Raw genomic sequence first — 21259 nt, 5'->3', positions numbered from 1 at the left:
CCCCAAGCAGTTCGGCTTGGCATCTACCCCCTGCCCTCCGGCCCCCACTTTGCTCTCTGCAACGCCCAGCTGCACGCAGTCTGTGCTCCCCCGAGCCTGCATCTGGGATCCCACTCTAAGCCTCCTCTGGCTTGCCCTGCAGTCATCCATCAGCTTTAGAAATGGAGCTCAGACAGAGCCTCTGTTGGGAAGCTGGCCTGTTGTCCTGGCTCTGTCCCTAGAAAGAACCATTTCCCACACTGAATCTCCTACCTGCCCCTGTGGCCACAGCAGAATTATGGGTCCCACCCATCTCCCCTGCTAGGCTGGGTGCTCCTCGAGGTGTGCAGCCTGTTTTGCCAGCCTACATTGCTGGGCCCAGAACAGGGCTGCACAGAGGAGACACCAATGACTGTCTGCCAGCTATAGAAGTGACTGAAAACACAGACTGCTGCTTTATTTGTTTTCGGAAAGAGGCACATCCTTCATTTCTTAAGCATCATGGGCACCTGGCAGAAGATGGCTGTGGTCGGGGGGTCTGGAGGCTGTGGTCCCATAACTGGTCTCTTCTTCAAGGCTCCAAGTCACTGCCAGGGCCAGGAATGATGGCTGCTTCTCAACCCTACAAAGGAAAAGAGGTTGGAGTTCAGGCATGGCCCTCTTCTCCTAGGAACCCTGTGCACCCTAGGCTCCAAGAGGGCGTTTAATAGAAAGAGTGCTGCCCATATGGTCCTGCAGCCTGGAACTGGCCTCTTCACCTCCAGGCCCAGTGCTCACTCAGCGCGTGCCACAAGGACCAGCTAACATGGACCGCTACTCACCTGACCTCCCGCCCCGACGATTAGATGGGCCTCAGCTCAGTTCTCCTCAGCCCCGCCAGGTCTCCCCTGTTCTCTCAGAACTGCCTACATGAAACCACTCGGAGAGCATGTCCTGGACTCAGGTTTTCACCTGCTGTCCACATCCGCACACACGCCACCAGGCTCGGCAGGTGCTGCACCGGGCAGGAGCTTGCCCGTGCTCTGAGAAGCGCCTCCTGCACAACTCCCAGCAAGGTGGGCCTCTGTCCTGTTCCTACTCCCTCTGCCAGAGACACTGCCATCTGGCCGCTTCTAGAAGCAAATCACTATTAGAGCCTTGAACTCCATCGCCAGCTCTGCCAGGCTCCTCTGCCGTGGAGGCTGGCAGGGGGCAGTTTGAGTTTCTCTGGCACCGGCTGCCTTTCCCACGCAGGGCACAATCGGAGGCCCTTCTGGAGTCAGGTCGAACATGCTTTTCTGGGGGGAGGGGAGGCACAGGTGTGGGAAAGAGGGAGCCAGGCCTGGCAGCACCCCAGTCTCTCTCGGGCATGCAGGAGCTACAGAGAGCACGCTGGTTAAATGCAATCTGCCTTCCTTTGTGATCATACCTTGGCCCCGGTGTGTGTGTGTGGGGGGCGGGGGTAGGGTCTGGATGAGAGAGGGAGGACAGAGACAGGGCTCTGCTGGGAGCTGCAGGGGAGCTGCCTCAGTCCCAGGTCTTTCCCTTGGTAAAAATAACCTTCGTTATGGGTGAGCAGGGGCTTGGAAGGGCCTGTCAGGGGAAAGGTACTCTGCAGACTTTCACAAAGACCTCGGCAGATGCACAGGGCACGGGAGAGCCTTCCTTCGGTTCCATGGCCCCCAGTTGGTCTAGCAAGCCGCCGAGCTCCAGGCTCCTTCCCTCAACAGGGCTGCAGCAACGGTTGGCTGTCTTTTCTGCTCAAGTTGAAGATGAGCAAACAGCTTTCCGTACCCCACAGGGGAGAGGAAACGACCTCCTATCCAGGCGTTGCCCCCACCTGATCCCGTGCGGACCTGCTGCTGGGTTCCCTCTGTCCCGCAGCTACACTGGGCAGGCGTGAGCTGGGTAGAGCCTCGAACAGGCTGACAGAAGAGTGAGGAGGGCTCTAGTGAGGCCAGGCTATTGAGCAGCAGAGAAACCCTTGACTTCTGATCTTAGGCTTCCCACCACCAGAACTCACAGCAGCTTGTCTCCTACTTGGGCAAAAGAGGTTTTTCCACGGGAGAAAGGCCACACCCCACAGCTCTTTTAACAAACACACCAGCCCTCTGGTGATTCCAAACCAAAGTGCCCCTAGGGACGTGTGTGGGGGAGCTATGTCAGGGTGAGGCGGGGCCAGGTCCAGTCTGGAGCAGTGTACTTGGGAAGAGGATGGAACGGTCTGGAAGAGGGACAGGAATTGGGGAGGTGTGAGGAGGGAAACGGGAACTGGTTGGGAGGATCAGAGAAGGAGGACAAGGTCCTAGGACCATGTCTCGGGAGGGATGCTGCCCGCCCGAGATGTCTAGGACAACCACAGGCCCCTGAGACCTGGACCCACTCTTACCCCTTCCCTCTCACAGAGGCTGGGTCCTGCATGCCCCTTCAGACCACCATAGGAGTGGGGTGGGCAGGGGGGTCCCCTCAGTTCCCTCCTCCTCTGAGGCAGGCCACACCTGCGCCTCCACCTCCAGAACCCCAAGGCTCTCCTCCTTCCACAGGGCTTACCTGCCTTTTCATGATCTCCACCCTATGCCATGGGCCCTCCTCCGTGCTCCCACCCCCAAGTGCTCAAAGGTAAGAAATGGGTGGCATATGCATGCTCTTAACTGGCCCCTTGAAGGCGGGGCCTGACTTTGCCCAGTGCTGCCCCTGGACTTGGCCTAGTGGGGCCCAAATGCCCCAGGGCCCCTTTCCTAGTCTAGATTTCCAAGAGCCCTGTGGGAACAGCCGGGCAGGACATCTGAACCAGGAGGCGCCTGAGGGCATCTAAGGCCTATGAGTCCCTCCCTGTGTGAAAGGCAGAGACCTTGAGGTTAGAATGCCTGATGCAGCAGACAGAGATGGCAGACAGCTGTCAGCACTGGCAGTGCCCGCCCCCACGCCCCCACGCTCCCAGAGCCCAGAAGCCCCGGGCCTTACCTTGTGGGCGGCACTCACGCAGTGCTGGTAAGCTTTGACCAAGTCCGAGCACAGGAGCACCTCATGCAGGTGGTCGCGGTAGCAGCGAAGGATCTGAGCCTGCAGCTCTGAGCACATGGGCTCCAGCCTGCGGGGCCTGTGGGACAGAAAGCAGGCAAGGCCTGGGGCTCCATCCCGGTGCACAGGGGAGGGCAAGGGCTCACTCACTCAACACCATGGCTAAGGCAGCAGGTTCCGCACCTCCGCTTCCAGTACCTCTTCAGAGAGAACCAGGGGGCCGCAGGGGGGCTAGTGCTGTGGGAAGTGGGGTCTTGCCCTAGCAGTGATGGCAAACCTATGACACGCGTGTCAGCACTGACACACGTAGCCATTTCTGATGACACGTGGCCACATGCCGAGGATGAAACATTTGTTGCTCCTGAGGATGAAACATTTGTGACTAGAGTCTTGGAGTTAGTTTTTTCCTCAAAGTGACACACTACCCGAGTTATGCTCAGTTTTTTGCGAAGTTTGACACACCAAGCTCAAAAGGTTGCCCATCACTGCGCCTAGGGGAAGAGGAGCAGCCAGCTGGAGGACTGTGGTGCTGACACTCTCGCCACCTCCCAGGGCAATTCTGGCCTAAGTTGTACACCCGATTGTGACCATGTAATTATACACATTATAGCTACTTTCTCACACAAAGTTGTTTTTCGGACTTAAAAACTAATACACGCACAGTGAGGAAAACTGGAATACTATGGAAATGTCTAAAAAAGAAAACAGTTGAGAATCTCACTTCCTAGAGATAACCACTACAGTATTTTGGGAGTACTTTATTATTTTTTCTTTCATTTTTCAAAGGAGGTTTAGAACCTACAAAATTTTTTTTTCTTTTTTAAAATAGGAAACAAAAATTTTTATTGAATTTCTAGGGGTAACATTGGTTAATAAATTTATACAGTTTCAGGTGTACAAGTCTATATAACACACTAGAAGCCCGGTGCACGAAATTCGTGCATGGCGGGGGGTTGTCCCTCAACCCAGCCTGTACCCTCTCCAATCTGGGACTCCTGGAGGGATGTCCGACTGCCCGTTTAGGCCCGATCCTGGTGGGATCGGGCCTAAACGGGCAGTCAGACATCCCTCTCACAATCCAGGACTGCTGGCTCCCAACTGCTTGCCTGCCTGCCTTCCTGATTGCCCCTAACCGCTTCTGCCTGCCAGCCTGATCACCCCCTAACCACTCCGCTGCCAGCCTGGTTGATGCTTAACTACTCCCCTGCCAGCCTGTTTGCCCCCAACTTCCCTCCTCTGCCAGCCTGGTCACCCCTAACTGCCCTCTCCTGCAGGGTTGATCACCTCCAATTGCCCTCCCTTGCAAACCTGGTCCCTCTCAACTGCCCTCCCTTGTAGGCCGGGTGCCTCCCAACTGCTCTCTCCTGCTGGCCATCTTGTAGTGGCCATCTTGTGTCCACATGGGGGCAGGATCTTTGACCACATGGGGGCAGCTATATTGTGTGTTGCAGTGATGATCAATCTGTACATTACTCTTTTATTAGATAAGATAGAGGCCTGGTGCACGGGTGGGGGCCAGCTGGTTTGCCCTGAAGGGTGTCCCAGATCAGGGTGGGGTTCCCTTGGGGCGTGGGGTGGCCTGAGCGTGGGGCCTGTGGTGGTTTGCAGGTGGGCCACGCCCCCTGGCAACCTAATTGGAGGCCCTGGTATCTGGGATTTATTTTCCTTCTACAATTGAAACTTCGTAGCCTGGAGCAGAGCCAAGCCTGCTGTTCCCTCCGGGGCGGCAGCCATCTCTGTGGCAGTTAATTCACCTTCTACAATTGAAACTTTGTTGCCTTAAGCGGGTGGGCCCGGCCAGGGTGTGCTTTAAAGCTTTGCTTCCCCTGTTGCCGCCGGCAACCCTGGCCTGCTCTCTCAAGCTCCATTCTGTTGCCATTTGTTTGAATTTGTTTACCTTCTATAATTGAAACTTTGTAGCTTGAGTGGAGGCTTAGGCCTGCAACGGCTATGGAAAGCTTGGCTTGCTCTGTTACCTGGGAAACCTTGCTCTCTGTGGCTGTAGCCATCTTGGATTGGGGTTAATTTGCATACTCGCCCTGATTGGCTGGTGGGCGTGGCTTGGCTGGTGGGCGTGGCTTATGTAGCAGAGTGATGGTTAATTTGCATATTACCATTTTATTAGAGAAGATTATCTGTATAATGTGTGTTCACCACTCAAAAGCAAGTCTCTTTCCATCACCATTTATCCGCCCTTTACCCTCTCCTACTTCCACCCGCCCGTCTTTCCCTCTGGTAATCACCTCACTGTTGTCTGTGTCTATGAAGTTGTTTTTTGTTTGTTTGTTTTTGCTTAATCCCTTCACCTGTTTCACCCCCCATCCCCCTCCCCTCTGACAGCCGTCAGTCTATTCTCTGTATCTATGAGTCTGTTTCTATTTTGTTTGTTTCTTTATTTTGTTCATTAGATTCCACATATAACTGAGATCATGTGGTTCTTGTCTTTCTCTGACTGGCTTATTTCACTTAGCATAATAATCTCCAGGTCCATTCATGCTGTCACAAAAGGCAAGATTTTCTTTTTTTTTTATGGCTGAGAAGTATCCCCTTGTGTAAACATACTACAGCTTTTTACTCACTCGTCTACTGTACCAGTATTATTTTAAGATAACTCACAGACAGTTACGAACATAAAGGAACAGGATACTCAGCTGCTTAGGAAGTAAGACACAAGGATTTACTGTCACACTAAGAGTCTGGAGGTGGCACTTCCGGTGCTGCTGTACCATCAATGCCGCCACCCCAGCCAGATCGCCCCCCCCTTCCCCTGCACCACAGCAGCACGGTGGCTGTCATCTCAGGTCTGTTGTTTCACACACATCAGCTTTCTCCTTCTCCACGGGCCTGAACTGTGTCAAAGCCCATCCCTAAACCCATCACTAATGAGGGGAGTGAAGTGACTATGTTTAACTAAGACTAGTAAGACTCAGGCCCAAAGCTCGTATAAAAATGACGATTTATAAACCACAGAAGCCATGCCATGCCAACTCAAAGGTGTGCGACTCGTAAGGAAAAGAGTGTGTGGGAGAAGCGACCTTTTCATTTCCGGGAAGGAGGGAGCAGACAGCCCGGCAGCCTATGAGGCCAGGCTCTGCCCCAGCAGCAAGCGGTTCAGGGATCTTCTCACTGGGCAGAGTCACAGGGACAGCCAACCAACGACTGGGGTACAGTGGGGTGACCACCTGATTCCTCCAATGCTTACAGGATGTCTCTCCATTCTTGTATGTAGAAACTTTTTGACATGGATGTGTCTAATTGCAGGACTTTAAATATGGACTTTTGGCCCAGCTGGTGTGGCTCAGTGGCTGAGCCTCAACCCATGAACCAGGAGTTCATGGTTCAATTCTGGGTCAGGGCACATGTCCCGGTTTTGGGCTTGATCCCAAGTAGAGGGTGTTCAGGAGGCAGCCGATCAATGATTCTCTCTCGTCATTGATGTTTCTATATTTTTCCCTTCCTCTCTCTGAAATCAATAAAAACACTGGACTTTTGTTCTTGAGGATAGCCAGGCTCTACATGGGCATTCTGCCTCGGGTCAGTCCTCTGCCTATGCTTGCTGCTTCAGTTCCAACTGTTCCAAGGTTCTCTCTCAGGAATGACATGAAGTCACAGACCTTGGCTTCTGCCCTCCATCCACTGCCTTGCCCTCCTTGTTTTAATCTCTGGTTCTCCATTCTCCAGAGGCCTGGGCCTCTCCTTTCCCAGTTCCGACCTGCCCATGCAGGGCGTGGCCTGGGAGGCCATGTCTTTCCGTGGGCGCTCTCCTGGCACCTCTGTTGTCCTTCACACCAGCCCTACTCTGCTGTTCCTCACTGGGCGCTGCCCCTGAGGCAGGAGCGCCTGAGGCCACAGGTTTCATTGCACCCTCCTTTGCGCTGCCTTGAAGCAGCATCCCCCCATCATGTGACTCCCAGGAGGGCCTGTTCCTGGCCACAGCCCAGTTGCTGGCAGGCCGGGCAGGCCTCCTTGGTTGTGGAAGCATCAGGCTCAGGAGGGACAGCGGCTCTGAGCTGCAGGCCTGTCCAAGGCTTACAGGTCGATGTGGACAGGTGTCCTGGAGGAGGTCAGGTGGGGTCCAAGTGGCCTGAGCCAGGTGGGGCAGCTGAGTCATCCTAGAAGCAGAGCCCTGACCCCGAGAGCTTCGCCCTCTCCACCTTACAGCAGAGGCATGGCTCTCATGTTTCGGGTCATAAACAGGCAAAGCAGTTTCTTCATAACTCGTCCCTCTCCCTCTGTCCCCTCCTCATTTGGTTGCAGGTCCCTGGACAAGGACCACTGTGCGTTTTGAGGGCAGATCTCACCAAACACTTAGTGGGCTCCCAGCTCAGGAGAAACTGGGCCATGTCGAAATCCAGCCCCTCCACACCAGCACCACCTCTGGGACTGCACAGGCCTCTGTCCTCAGGGATTTATCAGGAACAATATGAGGAGACAGGATGGCAGGCAAATGTCAACTGGAAGAAATTTCACCCATTTGCCTGCAAAACAGCTCTGAATGAGATCTGACAGGGAGAGCACAGATCGACAATACAAGGCTTTCTCAGAGCAGGGCAGGGCTAGGTCTGTGCTCAAACCATTCATGAAAGTAGGTGCATTCTATCCAAGCACAGCCTTGCCCAGCCCTTGTCCATGGTAACCTGCTTAAGAAACTGCTGATTTTCAAAACATTTAGTCTTGTGAACAGCTGCTCTTCAAATGCACACACAAAAAAGGTATCTGTTGTGTTCTGTGAACTTTCAGGGATTGAGATAAGTCCTGTTCACCCGTCTAAGGGTGTCTGCTGGCTTTGGGGGTTTAATATCACTCAAGTTCAAAGCCTCACATGCATTGCTAAGGATGCCGCTCACCGCCTAGGCCCTTACTTTCTTCATCTGCACAATGGGGACACTGCCTGCCGGAGGCTGCCGAAGAACAGGGGAGTATGCTGTGAAGTACAGCTCTCACTAACAACCTGGTTGCCCATGTGGAATATCAAGGCATGGCAGGGGCCGGTGAACTGGGAGGAGCTGAGGGAGGGAGGCTGGGGCTCCTGGTGGCACTTGGTGGAACGGAGCTGAGACAAGGAGGCTTTGGGGCTCCCTGTCTGAACATGTCCCTCTCCCTATAACCTAAGCTTCCATATCATTCCAGACCCAGTTCAGAGCTTGCCCAGGCCTCATCGGTGCCACTCCCTGGAATCTTGGTGCCGCTTTTCCCCAGAACTAATCATGGCATCCCTTCTCCAAGGAGCCAGCAGACCTGAGCATGGCACCCTGTGGGTCAGCGGGGAGAACACAAGTTTGGGGGTCCAACAAACCAGGGCAAGGCTCTGGCTTTGTTACTTTCATGTGTGTTCAGGAGTCAGATGGAGAGGAGAAATCCACCAGGAGGAGCTGCTAGGGACTCAGAACCAGTGTGGGCTCCTGGTGTCATGGGCACTCAGGAAACTGGCTGAATGCTGCTCCAGCAGCACCAAGGGCATCCACAGCCTGCCTCACCAACAGCCCTGAGCTGATGGCCACAGGTGGGCACAGGGTAGCAGAGAACCCCGATTCCAAGAACTGCCCTGTTCACTCAGACAACAGGCCCTTCTGCTGATCAGTCACCAGTGTCATGATGCAGATGCTGGGGAGTAATGACCCCTCAAAGGCTAACAAGGCTGCATCGATGACATGATGACAGGGAGAGCACACTTCTGGGCATTTAGCATCATTCAATATCCCTTCCCTGGGCACCATTCCAACTCCTAACCACTGCTCACCACCCCTCCCTCTTTGGGCACAAAAACCCCTTGCTCATCTCCTTTGCCAAGCAGACCCCTGGGCTAGCTCATCAACGACTCCTGCCAACCCCCTAACTTATGGTATCCTCTCACCATGCCAACAATTAACCCTCTGGAGCATAAGACCTCTGTTCCACACAGGCCCCTGGAGCCTTCCACCCGAGCTTCCATTACCCTGACTACCATGTTCTCAATGGAATTCACCATCTAGCACCAGGGATCCAACTCCCCCTCCCTAGTTCCTGTCTTGGTGAGTGGTATCACTATCCCTACAGTCACCCACCCCAGTTGGAGACCTGGAGTCATTCTAGATGCCTCCCTTGCCATCTGTATTTAGCTGTGTTGTTGAAGCCACTGTGCCACTAGTCCAAATGCCCTACAAGGGCAGGTTGTGTTCCCAGCATCTCACAAGCTGGCCGAGGGCATTGGTTTCAGGCCTTTGGTGGCCTGCTGGCCTCTTGGCCTCACTCCCACTTTCCCCCAGGCAAAGCTGCACCAGGGGGAAGCACCCAGAACATGGCCTAGGGACCCAGGCTCCTCCCATCCTTACCTGTTCCTTTTCTCTTTTCTCACTGCCCCATCCATGGGGCAGAGCTCTGAACAGCCTTCTCTGACTGTAGGAGCCTTCTGTTTGCCCTCACCAGCATGCACATCACCGGATTCCTCTTCTGCCTATCTGTCTGCACACAGGGCTTGGAGCTGCATGCAGAAAGCATGTGACTGGGTGTGCCTTGAAGGGAGTACCCCATGTGAGGCCTCGGGAGCAAGTGAACTTTACGAAGCAGCAACTGTGCACCTTGTCATCCACTCGTGCATCGCCACCAGATGAAGCAGATGTACCCTTCGCAGCTTCGGTGGGGCTCTGCCCGCCCCAGTCCATACCATTGAGACTGGGCTAGGACAGTCCAGTTTCACAACCTCATGGACCCAATGAAAGGTACAGGGCTAAAACTGTGCCCCACAGGGAAGATCGAAAAGTAGACCTCCAACAGCCACAGCCATGGCCAGGAAGGAAACACACCTTCACGCCATCTGAACTTCTTGAACCATTTTTTGCTTTCCTGTAGCACAAGCTAATACACTCGATCTTTGGCTTATGTTAGCTGGGACTGAGTGTCTGTCACTTGCAGCCAAAGAAGTTATCTAGAGAAGACAATGTGGTGAGGTGATGGGGTCAAGGGCTCCTGAGAACTATCTGTACGCATGATGGTCAGTGGGTTGGAGAGTCTCCCCCGCAAATCATGTCTTTCTCGGAACCTCAGAATGTGACCTTAATTGGAAACAGGGTTGTTACAGATACAATTAGTTAGAATGAGGTCATTCTGGGATAGGGCGGGCCCTTAATCTGATATGACTGGTGTCCTTATAAGAAGAGGAGAGACACAGACACACAGAGAGAAGGCCACAGTGATGACCGAGGCTGAGACTGGAGTGATACCTCTACAAGCCAGGGAATGCAAGGAGCTTGGAGAAAAGCATGGAACAGAGCCACCCTCCTGCCTCAGGGAGAGCCAGTCTGGTTTTGGTTCTTTGTCACAATAGCCCTAGGAAATGCATGCAGTCAGCCACGGAGGAAAAGGACGGGACCTGACCTCCAGAGGCAGAGCTGGAAGTGTCAGACTGGTGCAAATTGGTGGTAGGCTTATGAATCACTAGTTACCTTCTAACAGAGCAACATGCAAGCTTCTGGGCATAAGGCTCCTCGGCCACAGCAGCTACCCCTTAACGAGTATCCAGTGAGTGCCAGGCTCGGTGGTCTGCACAGTGACTGGTCTCTGCCACCCCTGCAGGTTACCGTCTCCATTTACTAGTAGAGAAGAACTGGTTCCTCTGACTTGAGTCCTTCACCTGATTGGCAAGTGAAGACGCTGTCATTCATAACCAGGTCTACAGAGCTGCTCCCCGTGCTCCCACGAAACCTTCACTGGAGGGAGAGATCTGGGTGAGGATCAGGCTATGGGGAGGGGAGTTGATAAGGGGCACGCTTCTATCTTGGTGAACAGTATAGGCGGAAAATCCAGCCTCATCTGAGATTACATCTGGATGGACGTGTGGCCCTGGTCATTTGAGCACCAATACCTGTAGGGCCTACTGCGTGCCAGGTCCTAGGCATATCCACAATAGCCCTGTGAGTGAGGCACCACTGTCCCTTTCCACAGAAAAGGGGACACTTGTCTCAGAAGGTTAAGTGACTTGCCTGAGGTCACACAACAGTGAGATGGAGTCACTGAGGATAAGAGCCTGGTGTGTTTGGCTCCACAGCCCTTGCTACCCACACTCTGTCCATCTTAGCTCCATTCTGCCTTTGGAAAATCCCAAAATATTCCAAAGAAGAAACAACCAAGAGAGAAACAAAACAACAAAGAAGAAACCAAGACCCTTGCCCCAAATCACACAGTAGTCAGGGGTCCCATATGGAGCCAGACATTTGCTGACTCAAAGTGGGAAGTGGAAGAGGGCTCGCAGGCCCAGATCCACAGGAGGGAGAGTAAGGGAGGAAGGTCATGAATGTGCAGCCACGCAGGGAGGCTGAGAACAAAGAGCAGCATGAACTGGAAAGGTGAGAAGGAAACAGCAAAGGAAGCGAAGGGCCCCGCCAGTGCTGCTGGCCTGGGCAGGTGGGGACAGCATCTCCAGCCCCTTAGCTGGCAGGGAAGGTCAGCTGCCTGAGTGTGCACCGCATCCTTTGTGAGCAGCCCCAAACCCTCGGTGTGCTCTCTTATTTTATTTAATAAATGAAATCACATCAACTTCTCCTTCTTCTATTATCACGGCTGACATCAATCTGATAATATTGGCCTGGTGTGGAATTGGACTATTATATGTCCTCCTGATTATTTAATTTCAGAGAAACATCGGCAGGGGATGACTATATAGAGCAGGCTTTTTATTACAGGCAGCACTAAGGAGATCGCAAGTGAATTAGACATTCATCTTCGTCAGCTCCAATCTAGCTGTTCAGGAAAGGTTTCAGCTTTAACCATAGCTAGGGCTGAGGTGCTGACAAGACCAGCTGGTTACTGAGGACTTGGTTAACTGGCTGCTATTGACGATGTGCCATTCAGCCTGGGTAAGTGGAGCCCAGAGATCCCACCATCGATCAACGCGCCACGTGGGATCACTATCAGCTGCTGAATGCCGGCCTCCAGCTGCCCCCATCCCTCGGGCTGGAAGCAGCTATTCCAAGAGGCAAGGCCTGGCAAGACAGCCCTTCCGCTGAGAGCCGAAGGAGAGCTCTGCTCACAAGAGGATACAAAACACAAATTGGCCCCTGGCTGCTCTCAGTCAGTGAAGGAGAGGCCGCCTGTGACAGAATTCTTCCCCGGGACTATCACTCCATGCACACATGCAGGTACACACACAAAGAATGGAGAGGGGCCTGGTTCCTTTGTTGAAAAGACAACAGAGGATGCACATTCCCTTAGGGACCCCTCCAGCTTCACTAGACGTGTGGGATGGACGCAGGCTGGCACCTTCTGGGAGCCTGTGACGAGGAAGGAAACAGCAGGGTCGCAGTGGTGTCTGGTGCCTGAGGAGCACAACATCGAGACCACCCGGGGCTGAAGAGCTGTCTGGCTCTGTTTCTGCCATCGGAGGCCCACACTGCAGTCCCTAGGCGGCCTTGGCCCTAGAGTGGGGGTCCCAGGGCCCCGGCTGTGTTCTGCCTGGGCGGCCGAAGGCTTTCAGAACACCACCTCCTCCAGCATGGCCCGCGGCAGAGGCAGGAGCCAGCAAGGGTAACTGCAGGGAGGGCCTCCAGGATCCCAGTCTGGGAGAAGCCACTTCTTCCTACCCTTTCCCTCTGAGCCCTCATTGTCTACCATCAGGGCAACTTCAGTCAGCTCCTGACAAGTTTACAACCCTCGGCTGGTCTGCTCCCAGCCCAGCTCCTGGCTAACACCAGGTGGAGGGCCCTCTCTAAGCATGACAATGCAGGTGCCCTGGCCCAGGCTTCCTGCCGAAGGATGGCCAAATGTCTGGGCCTGTCCTTCTAGCTCCATGCTTCAGTGCCAGCCGTGCCCGCTGTGCCCACAGGCAAGGCTCCCAGCTCCACTCTCCTTGCCCTCCTCTTCCCACAAAGCCTCACGGAGCCTCTAATGTAGCAAAGCAGAAACACCACACAAATAGATGTGGAGCTCTGAACTGGAGGGGAGGCATGAGGCACGGACAGGACTCAGCCTGGGTGTCACCCTGGTCAAGGGGCCAGGGGAGAAGGAGGCTGCCTGAAGGAGACAAGACTGGCACTGGGACCACAGAGGTGGAGGACGGAGATCCGCTTCCTCTGGCTCCCAATCTCTTAGGTGCCTGTTTTCACTCTCCTGTGTCCTCTGTTCTAATTCAGACTTCCCACCACTTGTCATGGGCTCTGCACTGGTTTCCTAGTTTCCCTGTTCCCTCCAGCCCACCTTGCACTCTGCCGCCAACATGACTCACTCGCAATTAGACTGTGAGCCAGGCCCCAGCTTGACTCCTACTGGATTCCATCATGTATGTGGTGCTCAAAGCTCTTCTGCCCTCCTGACCTTGTGCTCAATCTGCTCTGCTGCCCGCAGGCTTCTTGTCACCTCTAGCCATCATCTCTGCTCTGACACAGGGACCTGCTCCTGCCTCCTGGACACACACACTCTCTCTCGGGCCTCAGGGGCCAGGCACGCACGACTCCCTCTGCTCCCATGCCCCTGCTTGCCAAGCCCCTGGCCATCAGGCTGCCTGGCAGATGGAGCTGCCTTCATGACACAGCTCCGTCCCCTTTACCTGCGAAGTCCCCAGCCGCTAAGGAAGACCAGGTGCTTCTGTGCTACTGAGGCCAGCTGAGGGCCACCTGTGTGTCCATGCCACGCTTGCTGCTCTGCCTGCCAGGAGCCTGCCCGTGTGATTCATAGTCTGCAGAGCTCTCATGGCCATGCTTCTGTTTGTTCTCTGGCCTGTATACTCCTCCCACTGCTCATTTATTCCCAGCCCTGGCCAGTGCTGCACACAGCAGGTGCTAAAGAAACAGGTGGTGAGAGGATGCACGGTGGGGCGACCTCTCAACGTGCCCCGTTTTTCCAGTCTGCACCTTGACTCCCACCCTTTCTTCTCTGGAACAGCTCCCCCACCTCCGCAAGGTTCGCACAAGTGCCATTTCCGCGGGATGTTAGCCATGCTGCTCCTCCCCAGGCAGGCCACAGTGCGCTTTCTGCTCTCCCACAGCGCCTGGGAGACAGTGGTCCTGGGTGGGCCTGCTTTCCATCCAGTGTGGCCTCTGCTCTGCTGCCCTGCTGCCCTGCAAGGGTGCTGACCATCACCTACTAGGGCACCGAGCACTTGTGGCCAGACCTGTGTGAAGCCCATCTCCCCTTGGCCCGGGAGTGTCTTAAGGGCAGGATCCCAGTTTATTACCTGTTCCCATAGGCCCTCACCTAACATAGCAGATCTTCCACAAATCAGTTGAGGTAGTCAGGGCATCAGTCAGGAAGTCTCTGGGGCTGGTTCTTACAGTGTCTCCAGACATAGCCCATATCCTCCTGACCCGCTGGATGCCTGCCTGGTCTGGCTCAGTGCCTTTGTAACCTGGCAGGCTGGCCTGGGCTATCCACCCCAAACCTCCTGAGAGTGAGTTTGTCCTTAGCCACACTGCACCCTGCTTTCCAGCCTCCTCCTCCTCTTTCCTGCTCCCTATCGCAATTCACTCCCAAGAGCCCAACCCTTGCTGCTCCTGCTATGTTCGATGGCCCAGGACACCTTCATAGCAGCCAGGTGCTTAACAGTGATCGGAAATGAAAATACCAAGGCCTCCCACCCGTCCACAACCACCAGTGGGATTAAGGCAGCCACATGAACTAAGACACAAAGCCTAGGCATAGGAATGCGGACATTGCCCCTGCCAACCTGCCCCTCAAGTGCAATAGTTCCCAGTGTCTGCTCTGGTGAGAGCTTCCCCTCCACAAGTAACACAGGGACAGGAAGGCCGGAAGTGAATGGGGACCCAGTCAGGTGAGCTTCGGACAGAAACACCTTATTGGTGGTGCAATCAGGCCTGGGTCAAAGCCACACCCGCTCCTCTCTGGGGGCCTTCCTCACCGATGCCCCTCAGGTCTGTATCCTTCGCCTAGTGCAACCCAAACTGAAGTCTTGAGCCCCTCACATCCCCAACATGCTTCTGGGCTCCTCACTGTCACCAACCCTCTACCTGGACACCTGGCCTGGGCCTCAGGAACACCCTCCACACCTCTTCCTGCTTGCCCCTCATGCCTAGCCTGCACAGGCCATATCCTCTCTCCTCCCACCACTGAGTGACCTCATCTTGGGCCTCCTCCCATCAGCCCCCACCTGTCCATGAACTCAGGCTCTCCTGAAGCTCTGCTTACTCCGAGCCCACCAGGAGGGCCCCATTGGAGCCCAAGGTAAATGATAACTCTGAACCTTGTCTTCTCCCGCCATCCTCACACAGAGTGTTTCCTCTCAGCCTAAATTGTAGAAATGCTTTATCAGCTGAAATCTTACTCAGAACCACAATGAGTGAACAGATTAAGGGGGCCTCCCTGTGAGTCCTTCCCTTGAAACTGTGGTCTCCCTAGCATATCCAGGCACTGAGCAGCACAGAAATCATGGGGGGCTTCCTTTGGCTAGCCCTGGCATTTTGCACGGGGCTCCTGAACACTGGGCGTGATTCATTGTGTAGGCAAGGAAAACGATGACAGCCTGACTCCCCGTATGACGACAGTGACACCCCAAGAGGCAAAGGGGATCCTCAAGGGCATCACCTTTCCCTGGACCTCAAATGTCACCAAAGGCAAGAAGGGAACTGTGGCAGTGTCCTCTGTGTAAAAAGCACCCAGAAAAATTGGTCTCATCCTTTAACGTCACAACTTGGTATGATCACAGAGTCAGCTCTGGGTCAATGGAGTCCAGTGAGACCCCTAATCCAGGGTGAGGAAGTCCAACAAGCAAGGTGGGGGGACATGGCTCCATCCTGCAGCCATGCAGTGGGGGCAGGAGGCTATGCCTCCATTTCCCAACTCCATCCACCTGAAGTCGCTGAAGGACTCCAGCTCTTTTCAAAACACAAAGAATGGATGCCTTTTCCACCCCTGTGTTTTCCCTTCCAGCAGAAGTTAAAAAACAAAACAAAACAAAAAACAGGTGGTGAGGGGCCACTAGAGAGTGGTGGCTATGGTGTGCCCACAGCTGGAGCAGTGGGTAGAGATGCAGAGGTGATGAGTAGAAAGGCAGCCAGAGCAGTGGGGCAGTTGATTACACTGAGCACAAAAGTTCAGTGATTGAACAAGTAAGTATATATATTGAGGATACTGGGAGCCAGGCCTCTCGCTCTCTGAGAAGAGATCTCAACATAGAGAAGGCTACAAAGAACCCGAGGCATTAGAATTAGAGGTATTAGTGTGAGTCCCCGCCCCCCGCTCATCCTGTCAGCCCAATTGGCCACCCCAAGTCCCGCCCCCATCCTGCCGCCGGCCCAATCGTGGGCGTAGCGGAGTGATGGTTATTTGCATACTTCCCTTTTATTAGGTAGGATTGGAGGCCCAGTGCATGAATTCATGCATGGGTGGGGTCCGGCCAGCCTGGCCAGGGGGAGGGAACATGGGCAGTTGGCCAGCCTGCCTACTCATCAAACTCCTGGTCGAGGGGACAATTTGCATATTAGCCTTTTATTATATAGGATATACACTGAGTGGCCAGATTATTATGTGTTCAGAGATCATAATAATCTGGCCACTCAGTGTATATAGATAAGTGAATACCTAACTAAATGGGGGAAACGAGAAAACTCTTCCTTTAATAGAATGTCAAGTCACAAATGTAGAAGAAACAATGGGAATAAACCATTATGGTGGTGGCTGATTCAGGCAAGAGTCATTCCTGGGAGAGAAGGGTGACAGGTGGAGGTCTGATGAGGACCAGAATGCTGGCATACGATGGAGCATCCACACACAAAATACTAATCAAATACAAAGGGAAAATGTATACTTTGTACCAGAGATACCAGGCAGACACCAAAGTAACCAGGTCAAGGTCAATATCACTGTGAAGGGCCCAGCACCAGTTTGGGTTCTACCAAGAACACATAGCTTGAATCTGGTCATTAGAAACATCAGGCGGATCTACATTGGGGTCACCCACAGAAAGAAAGGCCTGTACTCTTTAAGACTGTCTTGGAGTTATGAAGGACAGGAAAATACTAAGCAACTGTTCCATACCAAATAAGTCTGATGATGCATAACAAGTAAGTGCAGTGTAGACTCCTGGGCAGGATCCTGGACCAAAAAGGAAAGCGATGAAGTTGGATAGCAGGCCAAACATGCATGTGTTCTGTGGCTGAATCAGTGTGGTTTTCTTGATAAGAGGAGGTGTGTGTGGGCTGGAAGATGTGTTCCTGGGAGGTAGGTGATGTACTAGAATAGTTAGGGCTGATAGGTCACCAAGTTAGAAAAAGACAGTATTTTAATCTAGAAGGAAAGGTGATAATGCAAACTCTGTAACATGTAAGCAATTAGGAGATCTGAGTTAAGGACAAGCAAAAATTCACCATCATTCTTGTAAACTCTTTATGGGTTTGAAAATATTTCAAAACAAAACAAACACAATAAAGATGACAATTTGAGAGGACTGAATGTATTAAAAAAAGATGCACTTATCCTAAAAAGAGCCCAACATAGCTGCATAATATGATTTAAACGTATTTAAGACATGCAGGATAGGCGCTGAAAAACAGTCTAGAAATAGACCTGAGGAATTTAGCATATGATTGGGTGGAATTTTATATCACTGCTGATGGGACAAAGGACTCCTTATTTGGAAGAAAAACAACAACAAAGGAGGATCTGTACTTCATATCTTACACCTAAATAAATCACAGTGAGGTCCTCTGGAGCAATGATTTAATGGCAGAGAATAAAACCATAGTGGTACTAGTACTAAAAATATGAGTATTGAGGGAGGTAAGTCCCTGGTAATGTAAGTCACAAAAGAAAAGTGAACAACAGCCCGATTGATCGGTGTGGCTCAATTGTTGAGCATCGACCTGTGAACCAGAAGGTCATGGCTTGATTCCCTCCCGGTCAGGGCACCCCCCTGATCGCCCCAGGCACCCCGGGGAGCGGCGGCATGGGTCCGGCCACGTCCCCCCGGGGTGCTGATCGCCCCAGGCACCCCCGGGAGCGCCGGCATGGGTCCGGCCACGCCCCCGGGGTGCTGATCGCCCCAGGCACCCCGGGGAGCGGCGGCATGGGCCCGGCCACGCCCCCCCGGGGTGCTGATCGCCCCAGGCACCCCCGGGAGCGCCGGCATGGGTCCGGCCACGCCCCCGGGGTGCTGATCGCCCCAGGCACCCCCGGGAGCGGCGGCATGGGTCCGGCCACTGGGCACCACCATCTTGATCTTCTCAATGGCGGATATGCCACCCGGAGTCCCGCCCCCAGCCTCCTGCCGGCCCAATCGTGGGCATAGCGGAGGTGCGGTCAATTTGCATGTTTCTCTATTATAAGGTAAGATGTTTTAAAAAGACATAATAAGAAAAAATGGGCAAAGGCCATAAGTAAGGAATTCACAAAAGAGGAAATACAAATGGCCAATAACTTAAAAGGGTTTAATTTCACTAACAATGAAGAAAAGAGGAGATTTAAAAACAAGAGGTTTTGTTTATTTGTTTTTGTTTTTGAGATTGGCAAAGATGTTTTTTAGAAAAGTTACAATCCTGTGCTTGGGGGGTTGGGGGAAATGGACACCCCGTAGCATCAGTGTTTGGAGTGAAAATTGGTACAGAACCTCTATCGTTCAGAGGGCCAGCTGGGAGGATGTAAGTATATAAATACAAATGTAGATATATTTGTGTGTGTGTGTGCGTGTCCTTCGATCCCATTCTTCCCTCTAGAAGGATTTAAACAAATAAATGCACAAAGAAAGATACGGCTACTTGTCGCAGTGTTCATGATATTGGTAAGAAAATGGGAAAACACCCAACGATCCATCAATAAGGGATTGGTTACATAAATTCTGCTATAACCATACAGAAAAATAATATGCTAATCAAAAGTGAAGATGTAAATCTACTTTGCCTGATACAGAAAGAGATCCATGGCATGTGAAGGGGAAATAGAAAATACTAAACTCTGTGTTTCTCAGGAGCTCATGATCCCCCTTGTGTGCAACTGTGTATCTGTGTTCTTGTGAGCAGAGTGATGTCACCACAACATAAGCATGGAGAAATTTTGGATTCTTTTAAGTGTATATTTTCTGCATCATTTCATTTTTTTACAATAGTCATGTATCATTTTTCAAATGAGAATACAAAACTATTTTTCATTTTTGAAAAACTATAAAGATATATACCCATCTGATTTTTTTTTATCAGTGGTCATTTTAAGATGCTACGGTAAACAACAAATCAAACAATGTGTAAACACCAAATCTACACATTGTAGATGTAAGTACTATGAAAGTACCTGAATGGAGTTAAAAAGCTCGTTTCTTAGAGTGTTATCATATCATATCATATCATATCATATCTATCTATCTATCTATCTATCTATCTATCTATCTACACACACACTATATACACCCAGAGAACAGTTATAGAGGATGAAGACAGATTGGCATGAGACACACAGTAAAGGAGTACTTGCACACTGTAGGAGCTAAATATTTGTTGAACCAGAAGGAGCAAATAAAGGCTGTTTTACCTCTGAAATTCTAAAATAGAAGTTCCAAATCAATTTGCTTACAGACAGAGTCAACAGAATAAGTGTAATTCTGGCAGAGTTGTTAAGAGATCAGTCATGTTATTTTGGCATCCCATCTTTTTCCATCACTGCCCAGGTATGTGAGAGATAAAATTCCTGCTTTCTACGCTGCCACAAGTCACAGTTGTCACAAGCCAGTGGCTGCATGGCAGGGAGCCATCTCAAGGCATTCTCCTGGCATACGTACCCCTCCCCCCACCATGCATGCACGGGTACACACACACACACACACACACACACACACACACACACAGAGAAAGAAGCTGAAACAACAGGCAGAAATGAGCATGAAATTGGTAAAGACAAATGTAATTTCCTACACTGGGTTTTAAAAATAACCGCACAAGGATAGGATGGAAGAGTCTGGCTTAACAGACTTAATACACTACTACTAGAGTTATCTTCCTAAAACACACATCTGATCATACCATTTCATAGCTCAGCTACTTCTGATGGCTCCCCAAGGCATCAGAATAAAGCCCAAACTCCTGGCACTCAAAACTCCACCATTTGATCCCAGCTGTGTTCCCTAGCCACCCCTCCCTCAGAGGAGCAGATTCTGGAGGCCTTAGGCATGGGCTGCAGGCTGACTCCCCTGCTCCTTAGCTCCATATCACCTTGGGCAACTGTCTATAGAATAGTGGTAATAAATGAGGTGATGTATTCAAAGCGCATGACCGGGAGCCGTCTATGGTGCTGGCCCATAGTTAGGGTCTGTTCAACAAAAATGCCTTCCAACCTGTCCTCCCCTTCCATCGGCGGGAACATTGGCAGGAGCACCAAGGAGCAAAGGAAGAACGAGACAAAAGGCGGAGCAGGAAGAGCAGGGGAATTAGACAGCTTCGTGATTCCTTGCGCTGGGAGGCAGTGAGGCCGGTGCCGGGGGACATACACGCAGAGCTTCCAGAGACCCTGCAGGTGGGACTGGCGGGGCCTAACGCGCAGGCACTCCTGAGGGAAGGGGACCCTGCGGAGCCGGGGACCCGCCAGCAGAGCTGACCTTTCCTTCCGCGCCCGGTTGTAATTACCCACGGATGCCCCACAGGAAGATGAGCTCTTGACGAAGCACTGGGGCATCTTGGGTACCGGGATTTTCTCTCTCTTTATGAGAGGCATTTCATTTAAAACCTTTTTGGCATGAGTCGTTTAATGTGGTTCATGGCACAAAAAATTGCAACTTGGAAGTCTGCACTGACTGTTGGATTCCAGCAGAGTCGACAGCAGTGATAAATAAGACAAACGGCATTGATCGAGTCCTTACTATGTGCCAGCCCTCCGCCTCCTTCACATTTTCACTCCCGTGTGACCTAAATGCCAGTGTACTGGGGGTTCTCTCACCTCCGCTTCCCAGCTGAGAAAGCAGACCAGGGGATACGGTCTACCTTGCCCAGTATCGCAGCACCAGCATGCAATGGGACTGGTACTGAGTCTCGGGTGTCTTTGCTCTCAAGGCTGGTGCCTAACTCCTCTCCCTGCAATGCTGGCCATGAAGAGGGTTATCACCTTCTTCACCCCGAGCCGACAGTCACAAGCGAACGGCCCCCTTGCCCATTTGCCCTGATGGAAATGGATTGGTGGCAGCCTGTACTTTTACAAACCAGGGGAGTGAGGACACGGTGCCCTGGATAAGAAGAGCCGTTTCTCTGGGTTCTCAGCGTCGTGACTTGCTGCCGACCATCTGCAGAGCAAGATAATCTGCAGTCTGGCCTCTTTGTAGAGCCTGGGAACCCCACATTTTTCTCAGTCACATGGCTTAGGATGCTAGACTTTTGCATCTTTA

At 52.4% G+C, this 21259-nt stretch overlaps 1 protein-coding gene across 2 annotated transcripts in view; it reads right to left on the bottom strand.

The window, feature by feature from the left end:
• Positions 1-203: 203 nt before the first annotated feature.
• Positions 204-21259, bottom strand: part of CHCHD6 (coiled-coil-helix-coiled-coil-helix domain containing 6) — a 219467-nt gene continuing 198411 nt past the window's right edge. For both annotated transcript variants that reach the window (XM_079785248.1, XM_079785249.1), the window contains exons 7-8: positions 2923-3058; positions 204-601 (exon numbers count right to left, since the gene is read on the bottom strand). In XM_079785248.1, the coding sequence (XP_079641374.1) occupies positions 596-601; positions 2923-3058 (142 nt within the window). In that variant the 3' untranslated portion in view covers positions 204-595. The remainder of the gene's footprint in view (positions 602-2922; positions 3059-21259) is intronic.

The sequence above is a fragment of the Cnephaeus nilssonii genome, assembly GCF_951640355.1.
Source record: "Cnephaeus nilssonii genome assembly, chromosome: 11".
In the NCBI taxonomy this organism is placed as follows: Eukaryota; Metazoa; Chordata; class Mammalia; order Chiroptera; family Vespertilionidae; genus Cnephaeus; species Cnephaeus nilssonii.
Note: the sequence above shows the minus strand (reverse complement) of the source record. Positions and strands in the feature narration are given on the sequence as shown.